Here is an 18,746-nt window from a genome sequence, read left to right as displayed (position 1 = left end):
AAATGGCAGGACATGGATATTTATAACCCAGAAGGAAGAAGAAAGCCCCGCATGGTCTCTACACCCTGCTAACTGGGGACATGTTTTGACCCTTCATGGTTCACCTGCTTCCTGCGTGTCTCTGAACACAGAGATTTCACGCTGTGATTGCATTTCCCACCGCTTGTCCTGGCTCGCAGCAGCCAGCCTACAGGCTACAGGCTGCAGAGAAGCTGGCAAGGAGAGAAAAACAAAGCTGTTGAGGGCTTTTTAACATTATTTTAAAATTTTATTATTTTTAGATGAATTCAATTTTTTTTTTTTTGAGACAAGATCTTACTCTGTTGCCCAGGCTGGAGTGTAGTGGCATAATCACAGCTCATTGCAGCCTCAACTTCCCATGCTCAAGCAATCCTCCTGCCTCAGTCTCTCCAGTATCTGGAACTATAGGCACGTACCACCACATCTGGCTAATTTTTGTATTTTTTGTAGAGACGGAGTCTCACTATATTGCCCAGGCTGGAATTCCTGGGCTCAAGCTATCTATCTGCCCACCTCAGCCTCCCAAAGTGCTGGGATTACAGGTGTGAGGCACCGTGCCCGGCAGGGGGATCCCTTTAAAGGACAACTCCAAGCAGGCTGACCTCAGCAGGGGCCACTTCTGATACAAAGTACGTTGCGCCCTCTGCCCTGCCCAATGCAGCTGCTTCTCTTGGCTATGTCACTGTCACCTTTAGACTTTCCAAGTGCAAAGCAACCACCAGTCCTCTGGCCCTCAAGTTCCAGGGACACATGTCAGGCTTTCCACATGATCACCTGAAGACCCTCCTACATAATTGACTCATTGAACAAATATCTACTGAGTGTTGGCCATGTGCCCCAGGCCCTATTCTAGGCACTTAAGGAAACTTCAGAGAACAAAATAGATGCCCCTGTGGTGCTTATGTTCCAGCAAGAAGGGTCAGACACATGGAACCAACCCAAATGCCCATCAGTGATAGACCGATAGATAAAGAAAATGTGGCACATATACACCATGGAATACTATGCAGCCATAAAAAGGAATGAGATCGTGTCCTTTGCAGGGACATGGATGAAGCTGGGAACCATCATCCTCAGCAAACTATCACAGGAACAGAAAAACAAACACTGCATGGTCTCCCTCATAAGTGGGAGCTGAACAGTGAGAACCACATGGACACAGGGAGGGGGACAACACACACCAGGGCCTGTTGTGGGGGGCAAAGGGAGGGAGAGCATCAGGACAAATAGCTAATGCATGCAGTGCTTAATACCTAGGTGACGGGTTGATGGGTGCAGCAAAGCACCAGTGCACACGTTTACTTACGTAACAAACCTGCACGTTCTGCACATGTATCCCAGAACTTAAAGTAAAATTAAAAAAAAAAAAAGAGTCAGACAATAAACACTAAGCACTCAGCCAGTGACAGAGTGTGTTAGCAGGCGATCCGTGCAGTGGGGAAAGGAAAAGCAGGGCCCGAAAATAGGCTCGGGAGGACGGAGGTGGTGTTTGTAGTTTCAGTGTGGCCCGGGCCGGCCATGCTACTCAATGAGAAACTAACGTCTCAAGCAAAGATTTGAGGGAGGCAGGTGACTGAGCCAAGCAGCTGCCTGGAACAGCCTGAGCTCGGGGGAGAGTTGCTGGGGCCTTGAGCAGTGAGAAGAGATAGATCTGGGGGACCTGAGGAGGGACTGGCTTCAGATGGGCACGTGGAAAGTAGAATTGGATTTGTTTAATTTTTAAGCAATGTGCCTGCCTTGAAGTATAAGGAAAGAAAGACCAGGGCTTGGCCCTTGAATCTGCCCCTGGTTATAGTTTTTGGCCCAGTTGTCAGGAGCAGGGTGGCACTGACCCAGTGTGCATGGCTGCAGCTCATCACAGGTCTGTGATTCTGGGACTCTCTGGTCTGCTGGCCTCTCAGGAGCCCTTTTTCCTGCAGGAGGGGAACACGGCTCTTCATCTGGCTGCTGGTCGGGGCCATATGGCTGTGCTGCAGCGACTTGTGGACATCGGGCTGGACCTGGAGGAGCAGAATGTGGTGAGTCACCGCCCAGGGATGGCGAGATGCGTGACCCTTGCTTGCTCTCTGCCTTCGAGGAACCCTCACCAGTCCATGGTGAAGTCTAAAGCCAGGAGGCTGAGGGCATGATCTCGAACTGAGAGCCCACCAGGGAAAGACAAGCGGCAGCACTGAACTCCAGGCTTAATGGTGGCACTTGGCATGATGCATCACCAAAGAAGTGAGACAGAGAGTGTGTGTTCAAAGAAGGGAGATGTCACCATGGACAGGATGGTGAAGGAGGGCTTGCTGGAGGCGGAGGAAATAGAGGGGAGGGGCTGAGACAGCCTGATGGGGGCAGAACATGAGCAGAGATGTGGAGCCAGGAGTGACTATGCCATGTGTGTGCTCCACAAAGTGAGGACTTCAAGGGTGGGGCTCATGGGATCACAAACAAGAAAGCTCATTGTTCCCAGGGGCAGGGCAGTGGAGAGCTCAAGGGGCCCTGGGGCCAAGGCACAAGGGGCATCCTCTCACCATGGGATTGGGGGTCACTTGGGTGGGCCTCCCCACCATCCTCATTGCTCTCCTTGTGTGTTGCAGGAAGGTCTGACTGCCCTGCATGCGGCTGCTGGAGGGTCCCACCCTGACTGTGTGCAGCTGCTCCTCAGGGCTGGGAGCACCGTGAACGCCCTCACCCAGGTAGCCAGGCCCTCCCAAGACTGCGGTCTGCTCTTGGCTGCTGAGCCATAGCCGTGTCAGCAGTAACGGCCACAGTGATTCCTGAACCCTGAGTGAAGAGAGGCTTTGAGGCAGCAGGCCAGGTTCTGATCTCGGCTTCTCCACTGCTGAGCCCTGTGACCTGGAGCAAGTTAACCTCTCTGAGCCTTGTTTCCCAACTATAAAGTGCAATGACATTTACTTTTTTACATTGTTGTGAGGATTAAATACCTAACACAGTGCCCAGGACATAATAGGGCCCAACACCTCAACACTTGTTAGTGTTTTTTTTTGTTTGTTTTATTTTTTTGAGATGGGTCTTACTCTGTTGCCCAGGCTGAAGTGCAATGGTGTGATCTTGGCTCACTGTAACCTCCACCTCCTGGATTCAAGCAGTTTTCCTGCCTCAGCCTCCCAAATGGCTGGGACTACAGGCGTGTGCCACCACCCCTGGATCATTTTTGTATTTTTTGGGTAGAGACGGGGTTTCACCATGTTGGCCAGGCTGGTCTTGAACTCCTGACCTCAAGTGATCCACCTGCCTCAGCCTTCCAAAGTGTTGGGATTATAGGCGGGAGCCATTGCACCCGGCCCTGTTAGTGTCTTCTATTTGTTGAGCTCTTGATCATTCACAAAGCCCCTTCATAACTGTTACCTCAGAAAAATTCCACCCATTTTGCAGATGAGAAAACTGGAGCTTTGAGGGCACTTTCTCAGGGTCACAAGCTAGTATGAGGCAAAGCTGAGTCTCAAAAGCCTTTTCCCCTGACTCCAGAGCTCCCACCCATTGATGAAGCTTTTCCCCTGACAGAGCTGGGGCTTGGGGTGTGACCCTGGATGAACCTCTTCTCTCTCCCCTCATTGTACTCATCAATTCCGCCAGTAAAAATTCTCCTCTATGACCTGGAAAGCGGGGTTGTGGCCTTTCTTTAGGTAGTGAGTTTGTGTTTTTGCTTTGCTTTTTATTTTTGAATCAGTGAAAAATAACCTTTCTGGCTGGTTGAATGGCTTCAGGTTCTGGAATTCTTGCTTTGTTCTAAATGTCAATAGTATAGCAAAAATATTAATAATAAATAATACAATATAAATAATAATAGCAAAAATACACAGGCAGTTCAAAAACAGAGAATTAAAATGTTATGCTAAAAAATATTTATTTACCCACTGCTTAATTTGACTGGCTTTGAAAAGAAAAGTAGGCTGGGCAAGGTGGCTCATGCCTGTAACACAGCACTTTGGGAGGCCAAACCTGGAAGATTGCTCGAGTCCAGGAGTTTGAGGCTGCAGTGAGCTATGATTGCACTACTGTACTCCAGCCTGGGCGACAGAGTGAGACCCTGTCTCAAGAAAAAAAAAAAGAGACTGGGAAGGTTGCACCCAGCTGGGTGGCCATTGGGTGGGGGCTGGAGCTGCTCATCACACCAGGCCTTGTGCTCCAGCCTCAGCTTGCGGTTTCTGGCAGAGGCCACGTTCCATTTCAACACTCCCACCCCTCTCAGAATGTCATCCACAGGGTCTTGGAGGAGGTGCCAAGCCCACGGTGACTGCATTTCCCACCGGGAGATGGACTGAGTCCCATACACCCCAGGTACTCACTCAGCTGGGACTTTAGCAGGGTGGCTAGCTAGTCCTGGTTTGCCCCATACTGTCCTGATTTTAAAATAGAAAGTCCCATATCTCAAGAACTCCTCAATCCTGGGCAAACTGAGACAGTGGTGGGTCACCCTAGTGGGGCCTGCCTGGTGTGTGCCTTGTGCAAGGTGATCATTGGGCCAGGTTGGGCTCTGACTGAAAGAGAGCCCTTTGAGGCCCACCAAGATCAAGCCTCCATTCTGGCCCTGCCAGGATCCTGTTTGGATGCACCAAGACCAGCTTGTGCTGGGCAGTGCATGCTGGTGGAGTTTGCTCTGTATTGGCAAATCTTATTTGTCTTCCTCTTTAAAAACCACCTCCTGGCCAGGTGCGGTGGCTCACACCTGTAATCCCAGCACTTTGGGAGGCCGAGACAGGTGGATCACAAGATCAGGAGTTCAAGACCAGCCTGGCCAACATGGTGAAACCCCGTCTCTACTAAAAATACAAAAATTAGCTGGGCGTAGTGGCAGGCACCTGTAATCCCAGCTACTCGGGAGGCTGGGGCAGGAGAATTACTTCAACCTGGGAGGTGGAGGTTGCAGTGAGCTGAGATTGTGCCACTGTACTCCAGCTTGGGTGACAGAGTGAGACTCTGTCTCGGGAAAAAAAAAGAAAACCACCTCCTTAGAGTCTATCATCTGCATGTCTTTACCAGCCATAGAATTGGGCAGGCTTTGGTCTACATTCTTGAGTTTGTGATAGGAGGTGAGGAAAAGACTGAGACCATAGTGAGTTCCTTTTACTGGTCACGAGGCCTGGGAAAGTCATTGATTTTTCCAGCCTCAGTTAAATGGGGATAATACTCCCGGGGTGTTGTGACACTCAAATGGAAAAATGAATCTCAAAGAGCTTTGCAAACCTCAGTAGGAGGGGTCCTTGTGATATTGCACTGATGCCTGTTTCCTTCTAGAAAAACCTCAGCTGCCTTCACTATGCAGCCCTCAGTGGCTCGGAGGATGTGTCTCGGGTCCTCATCCACGCAGGAGGCTGCACCAATGTGGTTGATCATGTAAGTATGGCGCGAGTGTTGAAGGGGGGTCTCCGTTGCAAAGCCTTCCATGAGCACACTGATGAAGCACAGGGAGAAACAGGCACATCGGACCCTTGGGGTTGGGGTGCGGACCAGGAGTAGGGGAGCTGGCAGCACTTACGAGAGTGAAATACTGTTGCAGCTGTAATAGGATTAGAAACCAAGTTTGCCTGCAATTCCTCTGAACTGAATTATCAGCTCCTGTTCTCTGCTCATTTATGCATTGGGGCTTTATTTTTTCTTTTTCTTTTCTTTCTTTTTTTTTTTTTGAGACGGAGTCTTGCTCTGTTGCCCAGGCTGGAGTGCAGTGGTGCAATCTCAGCTCACTACAGCCTCTGCCTCCCAGGTTCAAGTGATTCTCCTGCCTCAGCCTCCTGAATAGCTGGAACTAGAGGCACACACTACCACGGCTGGCTAATTTTTTTTTTTTTTTTGTATTTTTGGTAGAAAAATACATGGGGTTTCACCATGTTGGCCAGGCTGGTCTTGAACTCCTGACTCAAGTGATTCGCCAGCATCAGCCTCCCAAAGTGCTGGGATTACAGGCATGAGTCACTGTGCCAAGCCTAGGCATTGGTTTTTACTATTAATCTTTTATGTTGCCTATCTGTCCACTTAATTGTTAATCTTTTTCCTGTTATACATTTGGTCCACACACAGGAAGTGTATAATCTTTTGGTTAAAACACAGACTTTGGGAGTGCAGTGGTTCACACCTGTAATCTCAGCATTATGGGAGGCCGAGGCTGGAGTATTGCTTGATCTCAGGACTTCAAGACCAGCCTGGGTAACCCAGGGAGATCCATCTCTACAAAATGTTTTTTGAAAAACTGGCTGGTCATGGTGGTGTACACATGTAGTCCTAGCTACTTGGGAGGCTGAGGCAAAAGGACTGCTTGAGCCCAGGAGGTTGAGGCCACAGTGAGCCATGATCACACCACTGCACTCCAGCCTGGGCAAGAGCGAGACTCTGTCTCAAAAAAAAAAAAAAAAAAATTGGGCTGGGCATGGTGGCATGAGCCTGTAATCCCAGCACTTTGGGAGGCCAAGGTGAGCAGATTGCTTGAGGCTAGGCGTTCGAGACCAGCCTAGGCAACGTGGCGAAACCCCATCTCTACAAAAAATATAGAAAATTATCCAGGCGTGGCCGGGTGCAGTGGCTCACCCCTGTAATCCCAGCACTTTGGGAGGCTGAGGCGGGCGGATCACGAGGTCAGGAGATCAAGACCATCCTGGATAACATGGTGAAACCCCATCTCTACTAAAAATACAAAAAATTAGCCGGGCTTGGTGTCAGGCACCTGTAGTCCCAGCTACTCAGGAGGCTGAGGCAGGAGAATGGCGTGAACCCGGGAGGCAGAGCTTGCAGTGAGCCGAGATTGCACCACTGCAGTCCACCCTGGGCGACAGAGCAAGACTCCGCCTCAGAAAAAAAAAGAAAATTAGTCAGGCGTGGTGGTATATCCCTGTAATCCCAGCTACTTGGGAGGCTGAGGCACGAGAATCACTTGAACCCAGGAGGCAGAAGTTGCAATGAGCCAAGATCGCTCCACTGCACTCCAGCCTGGGCAACAGAGTAAGACTGTCTCAAAAAGAAAAAAAAGTAGTGGGAGTTTCAAATGGTAACTATCTTTCTAGAAGGCAAGTTGACAATAACTATCAAGCTGAATTAAATCATTAAAATTTGAAAACAACAGGCTTTGGTGTTAGGCCTGGCTTTGTATGCTGGTACTACAAACTGAATAACCCTGGGCAAGCTGCTTTGACCTATTTGGGCCTGTTTCCTTACCTATAAGTACTGTTATTATTATTCCCATTACATAAACAAGGAAACATCTATGGTTTAAATCAGAAAGGGGTCATTTCTTACAACTAAAACAAGTACTATATTTAAACTTATTATAAAAACAACATTACACAATTCATTGGAATATAGAGAAGAAAGGCATCCTTGATTCCAAAGCCCTAGAAAAGCAAGGACTTTTTTTTAATGCCCTACCATTTTTCCCCATGTAAATAGTATCACCTCCAGCTAGAAAGAATTCAGGCTAAATGCTTACATGTTTCTGCTCATCAAGACACGAGAATCCTGATGCCAGCCCAGTGGTCAAACTATGAAGTTTTCCTGTTACCCTCATTTAGTATGTTGTTTTCCTTTTCATTTTAGCTGTTTTTGCTGCCTATTTATTTATTTATTTGTGTCACTTTTATTTGTTGTATTTGCATTGTTTTTAGTACCAAAAGTAACTTGCTGGTAGTAACAGTGTCAAAAGACCCATTCATAAAAAGTGAAGGTGTTGCCAGGTGCAGTGGCTCACACCTGTAATCCCAACACTTTGGAATGCTGAGGTGGGAGGATTGCTTGAGTCCAGGAGTTCGAGACCAGCCTGGGCAGCATAGTGAGACCCCATGTCTAAAAAAAAAAATTTTTTTTTTTTTGAGATGGAGTCTCGCTCTGTGGCCCAGGCTGGAGTGCAGTGGCACAATCTCAGCTCACTGCAAGCTCCACCTCCCGGGTTCACGCCATTCTCCTGCCTCAGCCTCTCCAAGTAGCTGGGACTACAGGCGCCCGCCACCACGCCCGGCTAATTTCTTGTATTTTTAGTAGAGACGGGGTTTCACCATGGTCTCGATCTCCTGACCTCGTGATCCACCCGCCTCGGCCTCCCAAAGTGCTGGGATTACAAGCGTGAGCCACCGCGCCCGGCCTCTACAAAAAATTTAAAAATCAGCTGGGTACCTGGTGGTGGGTACCTTCCTATAGTCGCAGATCCTCTGGGGGCTGAAGTTGAAAGATCACTTGAGCCGAGGAGGTTGAGGCTGCAGTGAGCTGTGATCACACCACTGCACTCCAGCCTGGGTAACAGAGTGAGACCTTATCTCTAAAAAAAATTAAAATAAAAAAAATTCCCACAAATCATTTCAAAGTTAAAAAACAAACAACACAAAAGAAAAATGGCCAAAGGTTATGAAGAGACATTTGGTAGAAAAGGAAACACAGAGGATTCTTAAGAGAAATGCAAATTAATACTACATGGAGATATAATTCTTCACTCATTAGGTTGGCAAAAATCCAAAAGTTTTGCCAAGTGGGTTGACAAAGCTGTAGGGAAATAGGCACCTTCATATATTACTGGAAGGAGTAGAAGTTGGTACAATCTGTTCAGAGGGTAATTTATCAATATGTATAAAACATACAAATACATTTGCCCTTTGACTTAACAAATCTAGGAATTTATTCTACAGATATACTTCCACATGTATGGAATGATAATATGTACAAGGTTTTTGCTGCAGTATCATTTGTAATAGCAAAATATTGAAACCCATGTTTAACTAGGAGACAATGTAATAAATTATGGCCCATCCATGCAATGGAATACTATGTAACTATAAAAAAGAAAGGACAGCCAGGCTGGGCGCAGTGGCTCACGCCTGTAATACCAGCACTTTGGGAGGCTGAGGCGGGCGGATCATGAGGTCAGGAGTTCGAGACCAGCCTGGCCAACATACTGAAACCTCGTCTCTACTAAAAGTACAAAAAATTAGCCGGGTGTGGTGGCACATGCCTGTAGTCCCAGCTACTCAGGAGGCTGAGGCAGAAGAATCGCTTGAACTCAGGAAGCAGAGGTTGCAGTGAGCCGAGATTGTGCCACTGTACTCCAGCCTGGGGGACTGTGAGACTCCATCTCAAAAAAATAAATAAATAAATAAGAATGAGGACAGTTTTCAAAAAATGTACTTATATGGAAAGACCTTAAAGATATAGTTATGTGAACAAAGCAGGTGCAAATTCTCTACTACTAGGAACCAAGATTCTTTGGGAAAATGGCTAAGTCTAGGACTAGGGCAGGAAATACTAATATATAGGGTGAGTCTGGAGCATCTTGTAGTGCCAGAAAGTAAAGGAGCACTCCATTAAAAAACGATGATTAGGCTGTGTCAAAAGGACACAGGGGCCACCAGAGAGAGCTCCCAATGGTCAACTCTGAAACTACTTAAGCAATAAAATAAAGTAGTATTGGATTGTAATCTAAAGTATAAAAAAACTGTGCGTCCATACTGATATAAATAAATGATTGAATAAGTAAATGGAGGAGAATAAACAAATATCCCATGCAGAAGAATTTCAAATAATTTAGGTAGATACCATGCTCTCAAGGAGGTGAAGCAGAACCTCCCGACACCTTAAGTGCAGGCTGTGCATAGTGACTTCCTGCCAGAAAGTGCAGTACGGGAAGGAGAAGAGTCACCTTACTATGGGGAAATCTGACAAACACTACCTCAGCCAGGCGGTCAAGGCCAACATCAACAGTGATGAGTCATGTTGGCAGTATTTACCCTTGATAATGGTGTGATGAAAATGATACTTTATCTCTGTAATCCTCCCCCAAACTCCTAACCCCAGTCTAATTCCGAGAACAACAGCAGACAAATCCTGGTTAAGAGACATTCTACGAAATACTTGACAAGTAATTCTCAAAATGTCAAGGTCATCAAAAACAATGAAAGTCTGAGAAACCAGCACAGCCAAGAGGAGCATTCGGAGACATGACAACTAAATATAATGTGGTATCCTGGATGGGATCCTGGAACAGAAAGGATATTAGGTAGAAACTAAGGGCCAGGCGCAGTGGCTCACGCCTGTAATCCCAGCACTTTGGGAGGCTGAGGTGGGTGGATCACTTGAGGTCAGAAGTTTGAGACCAGCCTGGCCAACATGGTGAAACCCCATCTTTACTCAAAATTAAAAATTAGCCGGGTGTGGTGGCGGGCACCTGTAATCCCAGCTATTTGGGAGGCTGAGGCAGGAGAATCACTTGAACTCAGGAGGTGGAGGTTGCAGTGAGCCGAGATCGTGCCACTGCACTCCAGCCTGGGCAACAGAGAGAGACTCCGTCTCAAAAGAAAAAAAAAAAAAAACAACTGAAGACTCTGAATAGAGTATGGATTTTAAGTTCTAATAATCAATTGACATTGTCGCATTAATTATGACAAAAACATCATACTAATTAAGATGTTAGCAGTAGAGGAAACTGGATGTGGGGTATGTGGGAACTCTGTTATCTTTGCAACTTTCAGGTGAAACTAAATATGTTCTAAAATAAAAGTTTAGGCGAGGCATGGTAGCTTGCACCCGTAATCCTAGCACTTTGGGAGGCTGAAGTGGAAGGATTGCTTGGGCCCAGGAGGTCAAGGCAGCAGTGAGCCATGATCTTGCCACTGCACTCCATCCTGGGTGACAGAGCAAGATCCTGTCTTAAAACAAACAAAAAAGACAGAAAAAGTTTATTAAAAACTGCAGAATAGGCCAGAAATGGTGGCTCACACTTGTAATTCCAGCACTTTGAGAAGCCGAGATGGGAGGATCGCTTGAGGCTAGGAGTTCAAGACCAGCCTGGGCAACAAAGCGAGACTGTCTCTACAAAAAAACTTTAAAATTAGCTGGGCTGGAGGCACATGCCTGTAGTCCCTGCTACTCCAGAGGCTGAGGCAGGAAGATCATGTGAGCCCAAGGGTTTGAAGTTGCAGTCAACTGTGATCACACACTGCGCTCCAACCTGCATGACAGATCAAGACCTTGGCTCTAAAAAATAAAAAGCAAAAAAATATAAAGCTGCAGAACAGTGTAATATGCTTCAAAAAGAAGGGTGGAAAGACCATGAAAATATGCCCAGCTGATTTTTATTGAAGATGCAAAAGCAATTCAGTGGAGGAAGGTTTGATAGCCTTTTCAACAAATGGTACTGAAGCAACTGTACATCCACAGGCAAAAAAAGAGCCTCAACCAAAACCTCACACCTTATACAGAATTAACTCAAAATGGATCACAGACTTAAATGTAAAACTACAAAGCTTTTAGAAAAAATATAAGGAGGAAAATTTTTGGATCTAGGGTAAGGCCAAAGAGTTCTTAGACTTGACACTAAAAACATGATCCATAGAAGCAAAAATTTGATTAATTGGACCTCATCAAAATTAAAAAATTCTGCTCTGCAAAGGATCTGTTAAGAGGATGAAAAAACAAGCTACGGACCAAGAGAAGAGATTTGCAAATCACATATCTTATAAAGGCTAGTGTCTAGAGTATATAAAGAGTTCTCAAAACTCAACAGTAAAAAAAAAATGGGCAAAAGACAAGAATAGACATTTCACTGAAGAGGATATACAGATGGCAAATAAGCACATGAAAAGATGTTTAACTTCATTAGCTATTAGGGAAGTGTAAGTTAACACCACCATGATATACTACTTTTCAGAATGGTTAAAATTAACAAATTATGACAAAAATATTTGACAGATGGGAGAGAGAGCTTTAGGTAAGAGGATCCTCTCCACCATCCATGGTGGGGATAGGATGATTGATTGATTGATTGATAGAGAGATAGATTTTTTTTTTTGAGATGGAGTCTCGCTCTGTCGCCCAGGCTGGAGTGCAGTGAACCTCCCGGGTTCACGCCATTCTCCTGCCTCAGCCTCCCGAGTAGCTGGGACCACAGGCGCCCGCCACCATGCCCGGCTAGTTTTTTTTTTTTTTTTTTTTTTTTTTTTGAGGCGGAGTCTTGCTCCCTCCCTCAGGCTGGAGTGCAGTGGCGTGATCTCCGCTCACTGCAACCTCCGCCTCCCAGGTTCATGCCATTCTCCTGCCTCAGCCTCCTGAGTAGCTGGGACTACAGGTGCCCGCCACCACGCCCGGCTAGTTTTTTTTTGTATTTTTAGCAGAGACGGGGTTTCACCATGTTAGCCAGGATGGTCTCCATCTCCTGACCTCGTGATCCGCCCATCTTGGCCTCCCAGAGTGCTGGGATTACAGGCATGAGCCACTGCGCCTGGCCTAGATAGATAGATTTTTTAGAGACAAGGTCTCACTCCATCGCCCAGGTTGGAGGGCAGTGGTAGGATCATGGCTAACTGCAGCCTCGTGTCCTCTTGGGCTCAAGCAATCCTCCTGCCTCAGCCTCCCAGGTAGCTGGGACTACAGGTGTGCACCACTATGCTCAGCTAATTTTGTTTTAAATTTTTTGTAGAGACAGGGTCCCACTGTGTTGTTCAGGCTGATCTTGAACTCCTGGGCTCAAGTGGTCCTCCCACCTTAGCCTCCCAAAGTACTGGGATTACAGGTGTGAGCTACCACACCTGGTCTTGCTATTTCTTTGTCTTCTTTTATATCCCTCAGTGATGTTATATAGCTTTGGTTTACCTTTGTCTTATTCATTTCTAATTATAGCCTTCATAGTTAGTTTATATTTTTTGGCTGTCACTGTGACTAGAATATCTTTTTTAAAATTATGTGTCATTTCCTGTAAGCATTCAATACAAGAATGCTACTGAATGGTATTTTTGTCTTCTATATGACTTTATTCTAGTAGGATTTTTGTGGGAGAGGTGTCCTAGTCCATTTTGTGTTGCTATAACTGAATACCATAGACTGGGTGACTTATGAAGAATAGAGATTTATTTAGCTCATAGTTCTAGAGGCTGGGAAGTCCTAGAGCATGGTACCACCATCTTGTAAGGGCCTTCCTGCTGTGTTGTGACATGACGGGAGGCATCACATGGTAAGACAGAGCAACTGTGCTAGCTCTGTGTAACTATACAATTACATGTTTACAAATAATCTTTTGTTCAAATCTTCTTTTCTAATATTGATAACACTCCGTACCCACTGGCCTAAACTAGTAATGGCAATAATGGGCATTTTTGTTGTATGTGTGTGTGTATTCTGTTCTGTAACCCTATTATAGCTCAATACATGAGGATGTTTTCTACTATAAGTATTAGTTTCTAATATCAATTTTATTGGCCTTGTACTATTCCACAGTATGTGTGTCACTATATCACCTAGAGAGGGGGAGTATCCCCTCTTTGTCATTTACTCAGGGGGCCACAGGAGACTATTGGGGATGGTGTCTTCCACTGTTGAAGGAGAGTTGGACTTGGAGTGAGGTATCTTTTCTGGTCCCAGCTGGCTCTCTCATTCATTCATTTTCTACACAAATAGTTATCACGTACTAGGTACCTAGGTACTGGGGGTGGGGACGTGGTGGGAGTAGAAAGTCCAATAAGACATAGTTCCTATTAGCTATGTATCCTTGGGTAAGTCACTTAAGTTTTCTGAACTTCAGTGTTTCTGTTTGTAAGGTGAAGATACTAATAAGAACACCATCCCTATATACTTCCTAGGTTGTTGTGTAGATTAAATGAGATGTCAGAGAATCTTAAGGTATTGTCGCTAGGAGGGACCATGGTAAATATCACTTGCCAGATGAAGAGTGGCAGAGAAGGGAAATGACTTGCCCAAGGTCACATAGTGAGTTCCTGACATAGCAGGGTCTCACCCTTGGGTCTTCAGACCCTCACCCATCTAGAAGATCCGTTTGGGGCTCCAGGAATTCAAGCTTTGGGACCATAATTGCCTAAGGCCACCCATGTCATCCAAGAAGCTAAAAGGGCCAAACCCAGAAGCACTATACCCTTCCCTCCTTCTGTCCCCAGCACCAGCCTGCAGCTAGGCAGCCCTGGCAGGGACTCGTCGATTGATCCGTGTATCTCCTCCCACAGCAGGGTGCCTCTCCTCTGCACCTCGCTGTGAGGCACAACTTCCCTGCCTTGGTCCGGCTCCTCATCAACTCTGACAGTGACTTGAATACCATGGACAATGTAAGTGGCTACAGAGACCTTCCGGGCCCCAGGGAGCTTCTGGAAACCCTCCCAGGCTGGCAGGCTTGGCTGTGTCTCCTAGCATGGCCCAGAGTTGAGGAATTGCTTTTTTTTTTTTTTTTTTTTTTAGCTTTTAGAAGGTAATTTAAATAGTTGTTGAAGGGAATATCATTTTGTTCATCATTCCCCTCTTTTGAACATTTTGGGTGTTCCCAAGTTTCGGCCATGGTCTATAACATTGCACTGAACATCTTTTTACATTCAACCTTTTCCTTTTATTGCCTTTTTTCCTTAGGGAACATTCCCAGGGCAGAGGTGACTGAGGCAGTCTTGTGTAACAAGAGGCCTCTGAGTCCTGAAGCTGTGATAGTAAAGAGCCCTTTTAAATGCTGTCCCCACAATCTACCCACCAACCATATAATTCTCAGTACTAGCAAGGGCATGGCTCACAGAGCCACTGGGAGTTGAAAGCAATTTGGCAGAATATATCATATACCTTTAAATGATATGAGCATTGCTGGGAACTGAGCCTTGAGAAACATATTAAAAGCTCATGCACAGAGATATTTACTGCAGTATTATTTATCAGTCTTCAATTTGAAAATGGCCTAAATATTTAATAATAGGGAAGTGGTTAGGTAAATTATGGCGCAGACAAAAATAGGCTATTATGGAGTTATCAAAAATGGCGTTTATCAGAGTTTATAGTACACAAAAAGTGTCATGTTGGGGTAAAAAAAAATAAGATGTAAAATGTACATATAGGATGATCTCATGTATGTAAAACCAACAAACTAAAAACATTCTGCATTAAAGAAAAGACTAGAAGAAATATACTAGGATCATTGTGGGGGTTGACTTAGGGTAGTGGGCCACCCCTACGTGCTTTTCACTCACCTGTTCCCTTGGCTTCTCCCCTAGAGGCAGCAGACGCCCCTTCACCTGGCTGCAGAGCATGCCTGGCAGGACATAGCAGAGATGCTCCTCATTGCTGGGGTTGACTTAAACCTGAGAGATAAGGTACCTCTGCTTATAACCCACCTCACTTCAGGTTTTCATGGCTCCCCCTTTGCCAGAGACCCTGCTATGAATGCCCCCTCCCTCCTCCCTCTCAGGGTGTTCAAGGACTGTCATCCTTTCTATACCAGCTCAAATGCAACCTCCTCCAGGAAGCCTTCCTGACCTTCCACCACCTTCCCCTCTCTCTACTAAGGTCCCTCAGCCTTGGCCCACTCCCCTCTGGTATAGGCCTGTAAAATGATTGCTTTCTCTTTTATGACCCCCATCAGACTGTGACCTCCTGAGTCACCTGGTAGGGTTGGGCAGTAGACGAATACCACAGTACTGCCCAACAACCCCCATATGTGGGACAGTGTTTGGGGAAGCTTCCCAGCTCATTGTGACAGCTACATCTGCAGGTGCTAGTGGTCTCAGAAGAGCCAAAGACTTGGTATGAGGCTGGGAGGTCACAGGCGTATGAGGGGAGGGGCACCTGCACATGTGACTCAGCGAGGCCAGCCTAGGATGGTGTGGGGTAGAGCTGGGGGCCAGGATCAGATCCTGAAGCTGGACCTAGGAGGGGGCCCCCTGCTTTGAGCTAGGTCCCAGGGCAGCTGGCCAGATGTGAAGGGGAGCTTCCCATCTCACTGCAGGTCTGTGGAGCTAACTGTCTGGGAGGCCTGGAGAAAAGGAGGCCTGATGGGACGTGGGCAAAAGGCAAAAGTGACATGATAAACCCAAGCCCCCATCTCTGGGCTCTTGTTTCTTCATCTGAAAAGTGGGTGGGAACCCCTATTTCACAGGGGATATTGAAAAGTTAATGAGGGCTGAGTTTCATAAGCTCTAAAGCTTCCTAATTTCTAAAGAAACACAAGAGGTGGTCACTAGAATTATGTATTGCTATTGTTTTATTCTATTTGTGACTTTTCCATATCCCCATCATGCCCAGAAAACCAGAAAACTTTTCTGCTCTCACCGTAGACTGCTGGAAAGCACTTCCTGTGGGCAGGAGGGTTTTTCCTCAGTGCTAGAAGCCCTTGTGTACCCCTCCTGTAGAAACTCTGGCTTCTCTTCTTGCCTCTTAATTGCAGCAGGGAAAAACCGCCCTGGCAGTGGCCGCCCGCAGCAACCATGTCAGCCTGGTGGACATGATCATAAAAGCTGATCGTTTCTACAGATGGGAGAAGGTACGGAGGCCTCACACTTGATCTTTCCTCATTGGAAAGGGAGTGATTTTGGCTCCAGATGGAGCTGGCTTTGAACCCCAGGCCTGACCAATTCTGGGTCCCTCAGTCTCCAAGCGGGTGATAATCACCACCTTGTATGTTACCACAGTTGTTTGTGAGGATCTGGTGAAGGGCAAGTGTCCAAACAGGCTGAAACAAGGCAGACTGAGGTCCATGCCAGCGTGGAGATACTGCTGGACACTGCTGTAGCTTCCAGCCGATGAATGCATGCATGCATGAATGCATACAGATATGTGTGAAAAAGAGAGGGCAGGTGGTTCCATCTCACGCCATCTCCAGGTGATTGAACTGCTGCTTGGGATGCTATGCTCAGGCAACTTTCTGAGCCAGAAGTAAGTGTGCTGGGATTGATTAGTAGTGTCTCCTGTGGACTTGGGACAGAAGAGTGGCAGAATGTTTGCTATTCCAGTTAGCAAATGGAGGTAGGGAGTTTTTTGGTGTCCTTGGGGCTTGTTTTTATATACAGAAGATAATTTTGCATTTACTTCAGTTTTCAAAGTTAATACAGATGGTCCCCAATTACAATGGTTCAGCTTATGATTTTTTACTTTATGATGGCGCAAAAGTGATACACATTAAGTAGAAACCATACTTCGAGTACCTGTACAGCCATGCTGTTTTTCACTTCGATATAGTATTCAATAAATGACATGAGATATTCAGCACTTTATTATAAAACTGGCTTTGTGTTAGATGATTTGCTCCACTATAAACTAATGTAAGTGTATTAAGCACATGTAAGGTAGGCTAAGCTAAACTATGATGGTCTGTAAGTTAGGGGGATTAAATGCATTTTCAACTTTTATTTTATATATATTTTTTTTTTTTTTTTTTTTTTTTTTTTTTGAGACGGAGTCTCACTCTGTCATCCAGGCTGGAGTGTAGTGGTGCAATCTCGGCTTGCCGCAACCTCTGCCTACTGGGTTCAAGCGATTCTCCTGTCTTAGCCTCCCAAGTAGCTGGGGCTACAGGTGTGTGCCACCACGCCCAGCTAATTTTTTGTATTTTCAGTAGAGATGGGGTTTCACTATGTTGGCCAGGATGGTCTCAATCTTCTGACCTTGTGATCCGCCCACCTCAGCCTCCCAAAGTGCTGGGATTACAGGTGTGAGCCACCATGCCTGGCCAAATTATGATATTTTTATCAAGACATAACCCCATCATAAGTTGAGGGGCATCTGTATCGAATCTGCTAAATTACAAATTTAAAAACCTAGTTTTTCTTAAACTTTAAAATTCATTTTATAAATCTTATTATTCTATTTATACAACTAATACATTTTTCCAGTCAGTTTCAAGGAAGTCTTTTGAGTAATGTTGGGTCCCATGTTTAAACTTAAACTACCTTAAACATTGAAACTGAATAAATAAACTTAATATAACAGATTTTCTTTTTAAGCACTTCAAATGCTTCTTAAATTCTTAAATTATCCTAATAAGACCATTAACTTAAACCTATAAATAATCTCAAATATCTTAAACGTTCCAATGTGGTTTACAAACTTAGTAAACTTCTTATCCCTTTCAAATAAAAATCACTGTTTCAGAATCAATTGGTAGATAAATTTCAGTAGGAATCATAAGATGTTCTCCCACTGATATGCTAGATTCCCTTAAACATTACAACCCTTTTACACACAACAGATTATTCCTAAATATAATCCCAAAGTGTTAATACTGAGGGTTGGACTAACCGATTCAGCTCTGTGCTGAGTACTAAGCCACTTCAGGCTTTACAGGTCCTCACCACTAAGGCAGTGGCTGCATGTCAGAATCACAAATTCCTCCTGGACCCCCAGGCCAATTCAGGTAGAATCTCTGAGGTGGGGGCCAGACATCAGTGGTTCTTAAAGTTCCCAGATGGTCTCAATGTGCAGATGGGGCTGAAAACACTGCCCCAGGGGACCAGTTTTTAATACCCCAGGTGAGAACCAAGCTTCACCTCACAGTGATTGCCAGAGACTGTTGACCATGACATAAGCTTTGGAATTGCAGACACCAGGATGATTTTTTTCACCCTGAACTTAACCAGAACTCTGCATCCATTCCCTTTAGAGGGCCTTAGGCTTCTGTGGGCTTCATTTATGCTATAACAGAATTCTTTAGTAACCTCTAATTTCATTGCCTGCTTTGCTAGAAAGGATTTTGTAATCCCACCCTTTACTACCCCTTGTGATTCAGCAAATCCGATTCTTGCCCTGCCTGGTTTGGCCAAAGCTTTGGAGTACTTCTGACACCCATGCTATAAGAACACAGGAAAGAGAGGCAGGTGACCGGAGGAATCTGGAAAGGCTCCCTGGAAGTAGCACATGGGTGGTCTTTTGACTATGACAATGAGGTTGAGGGGCAGGAAGGTGAGCAGAGGATTCCAGGTGGAAGAACAGTGGGAGCAACGGGTTCCAGAGGTCAAGGCAAGGCAGGGAGCGAGAAACCAGAAGAGAGGACATTAAGTCCC

General features: G+C 45.8%; 1 protein-coding gene across 9 annotated transcripts in view; it reads left to right on the top strand.

Annotated features, from left to right (window-relative positions):
- ANKDD1A (ankyrin repeat and death domain containing 1A) overlaps positions 1 to 18,746 on the top strand; it is a 44,329-nt gene that overhangs the window by 17,371 nt on the left and 8,212 nt on the right. For 6 of the 9 annotated variants that reach the window (XM_063638912.1, XM_063638910.1, XM_063638909.1 and 3 more), the window contains 7 exons: positions 1,941 to 2,039; positions 2,604 to 2,702; positions 4,234 to 4,308; positions 5,266 to 5,364; positions 13,947 to 14,045; positions 14,967 to 15,065; positions 16,136 to 16,231. In XM_063638912.1, coding sequence (XP_063494982.1) covers positions 1,941 to 2,039; positions 2,604 to 2,702; positions 4,234 to 4,308; positions 5,266 to 5,364; positions 13,947 to 14,045; positions 14,967 to 15,065; positions 16,136 to 16,231 — 666 coding nt within the window. The remainder of the gene's footprint in view (positions 1 to 1,940; positions 2,040 to 2,603; positions 2,703 to 4,233; positions 4,309 to 5,265; positions 5,365 to 13,946; positions 14,046 to 14,966; positions 15,066 to 16,135; positions 16,232 to 18,746) is intronic. The other 3 variants (XM_055278136.2, XM_063638911.1, XM_063638908.1) reach the window with 1 other exon arrangement.

This window comes from Symphalangus syndactylus, chromosome 5 (assembly GCF_028878055.3).
Source record: "Symphalangus syndactylus isolate Jambi chromosome 5, NHGRI_mSymSyn1-v2.1_pri, whole genome shotgun sequence".
Taxonomy (NCBI): domain Eukaryota; kingdom Metazoa; phylum Chordata; class Mammalia; order Primates; family Hylobatidae; genus Symphalangus; species Symphalangus syndactylus.
This window is presented reverse-complemented; position numbering and strand designations above follow the sequence as displayed.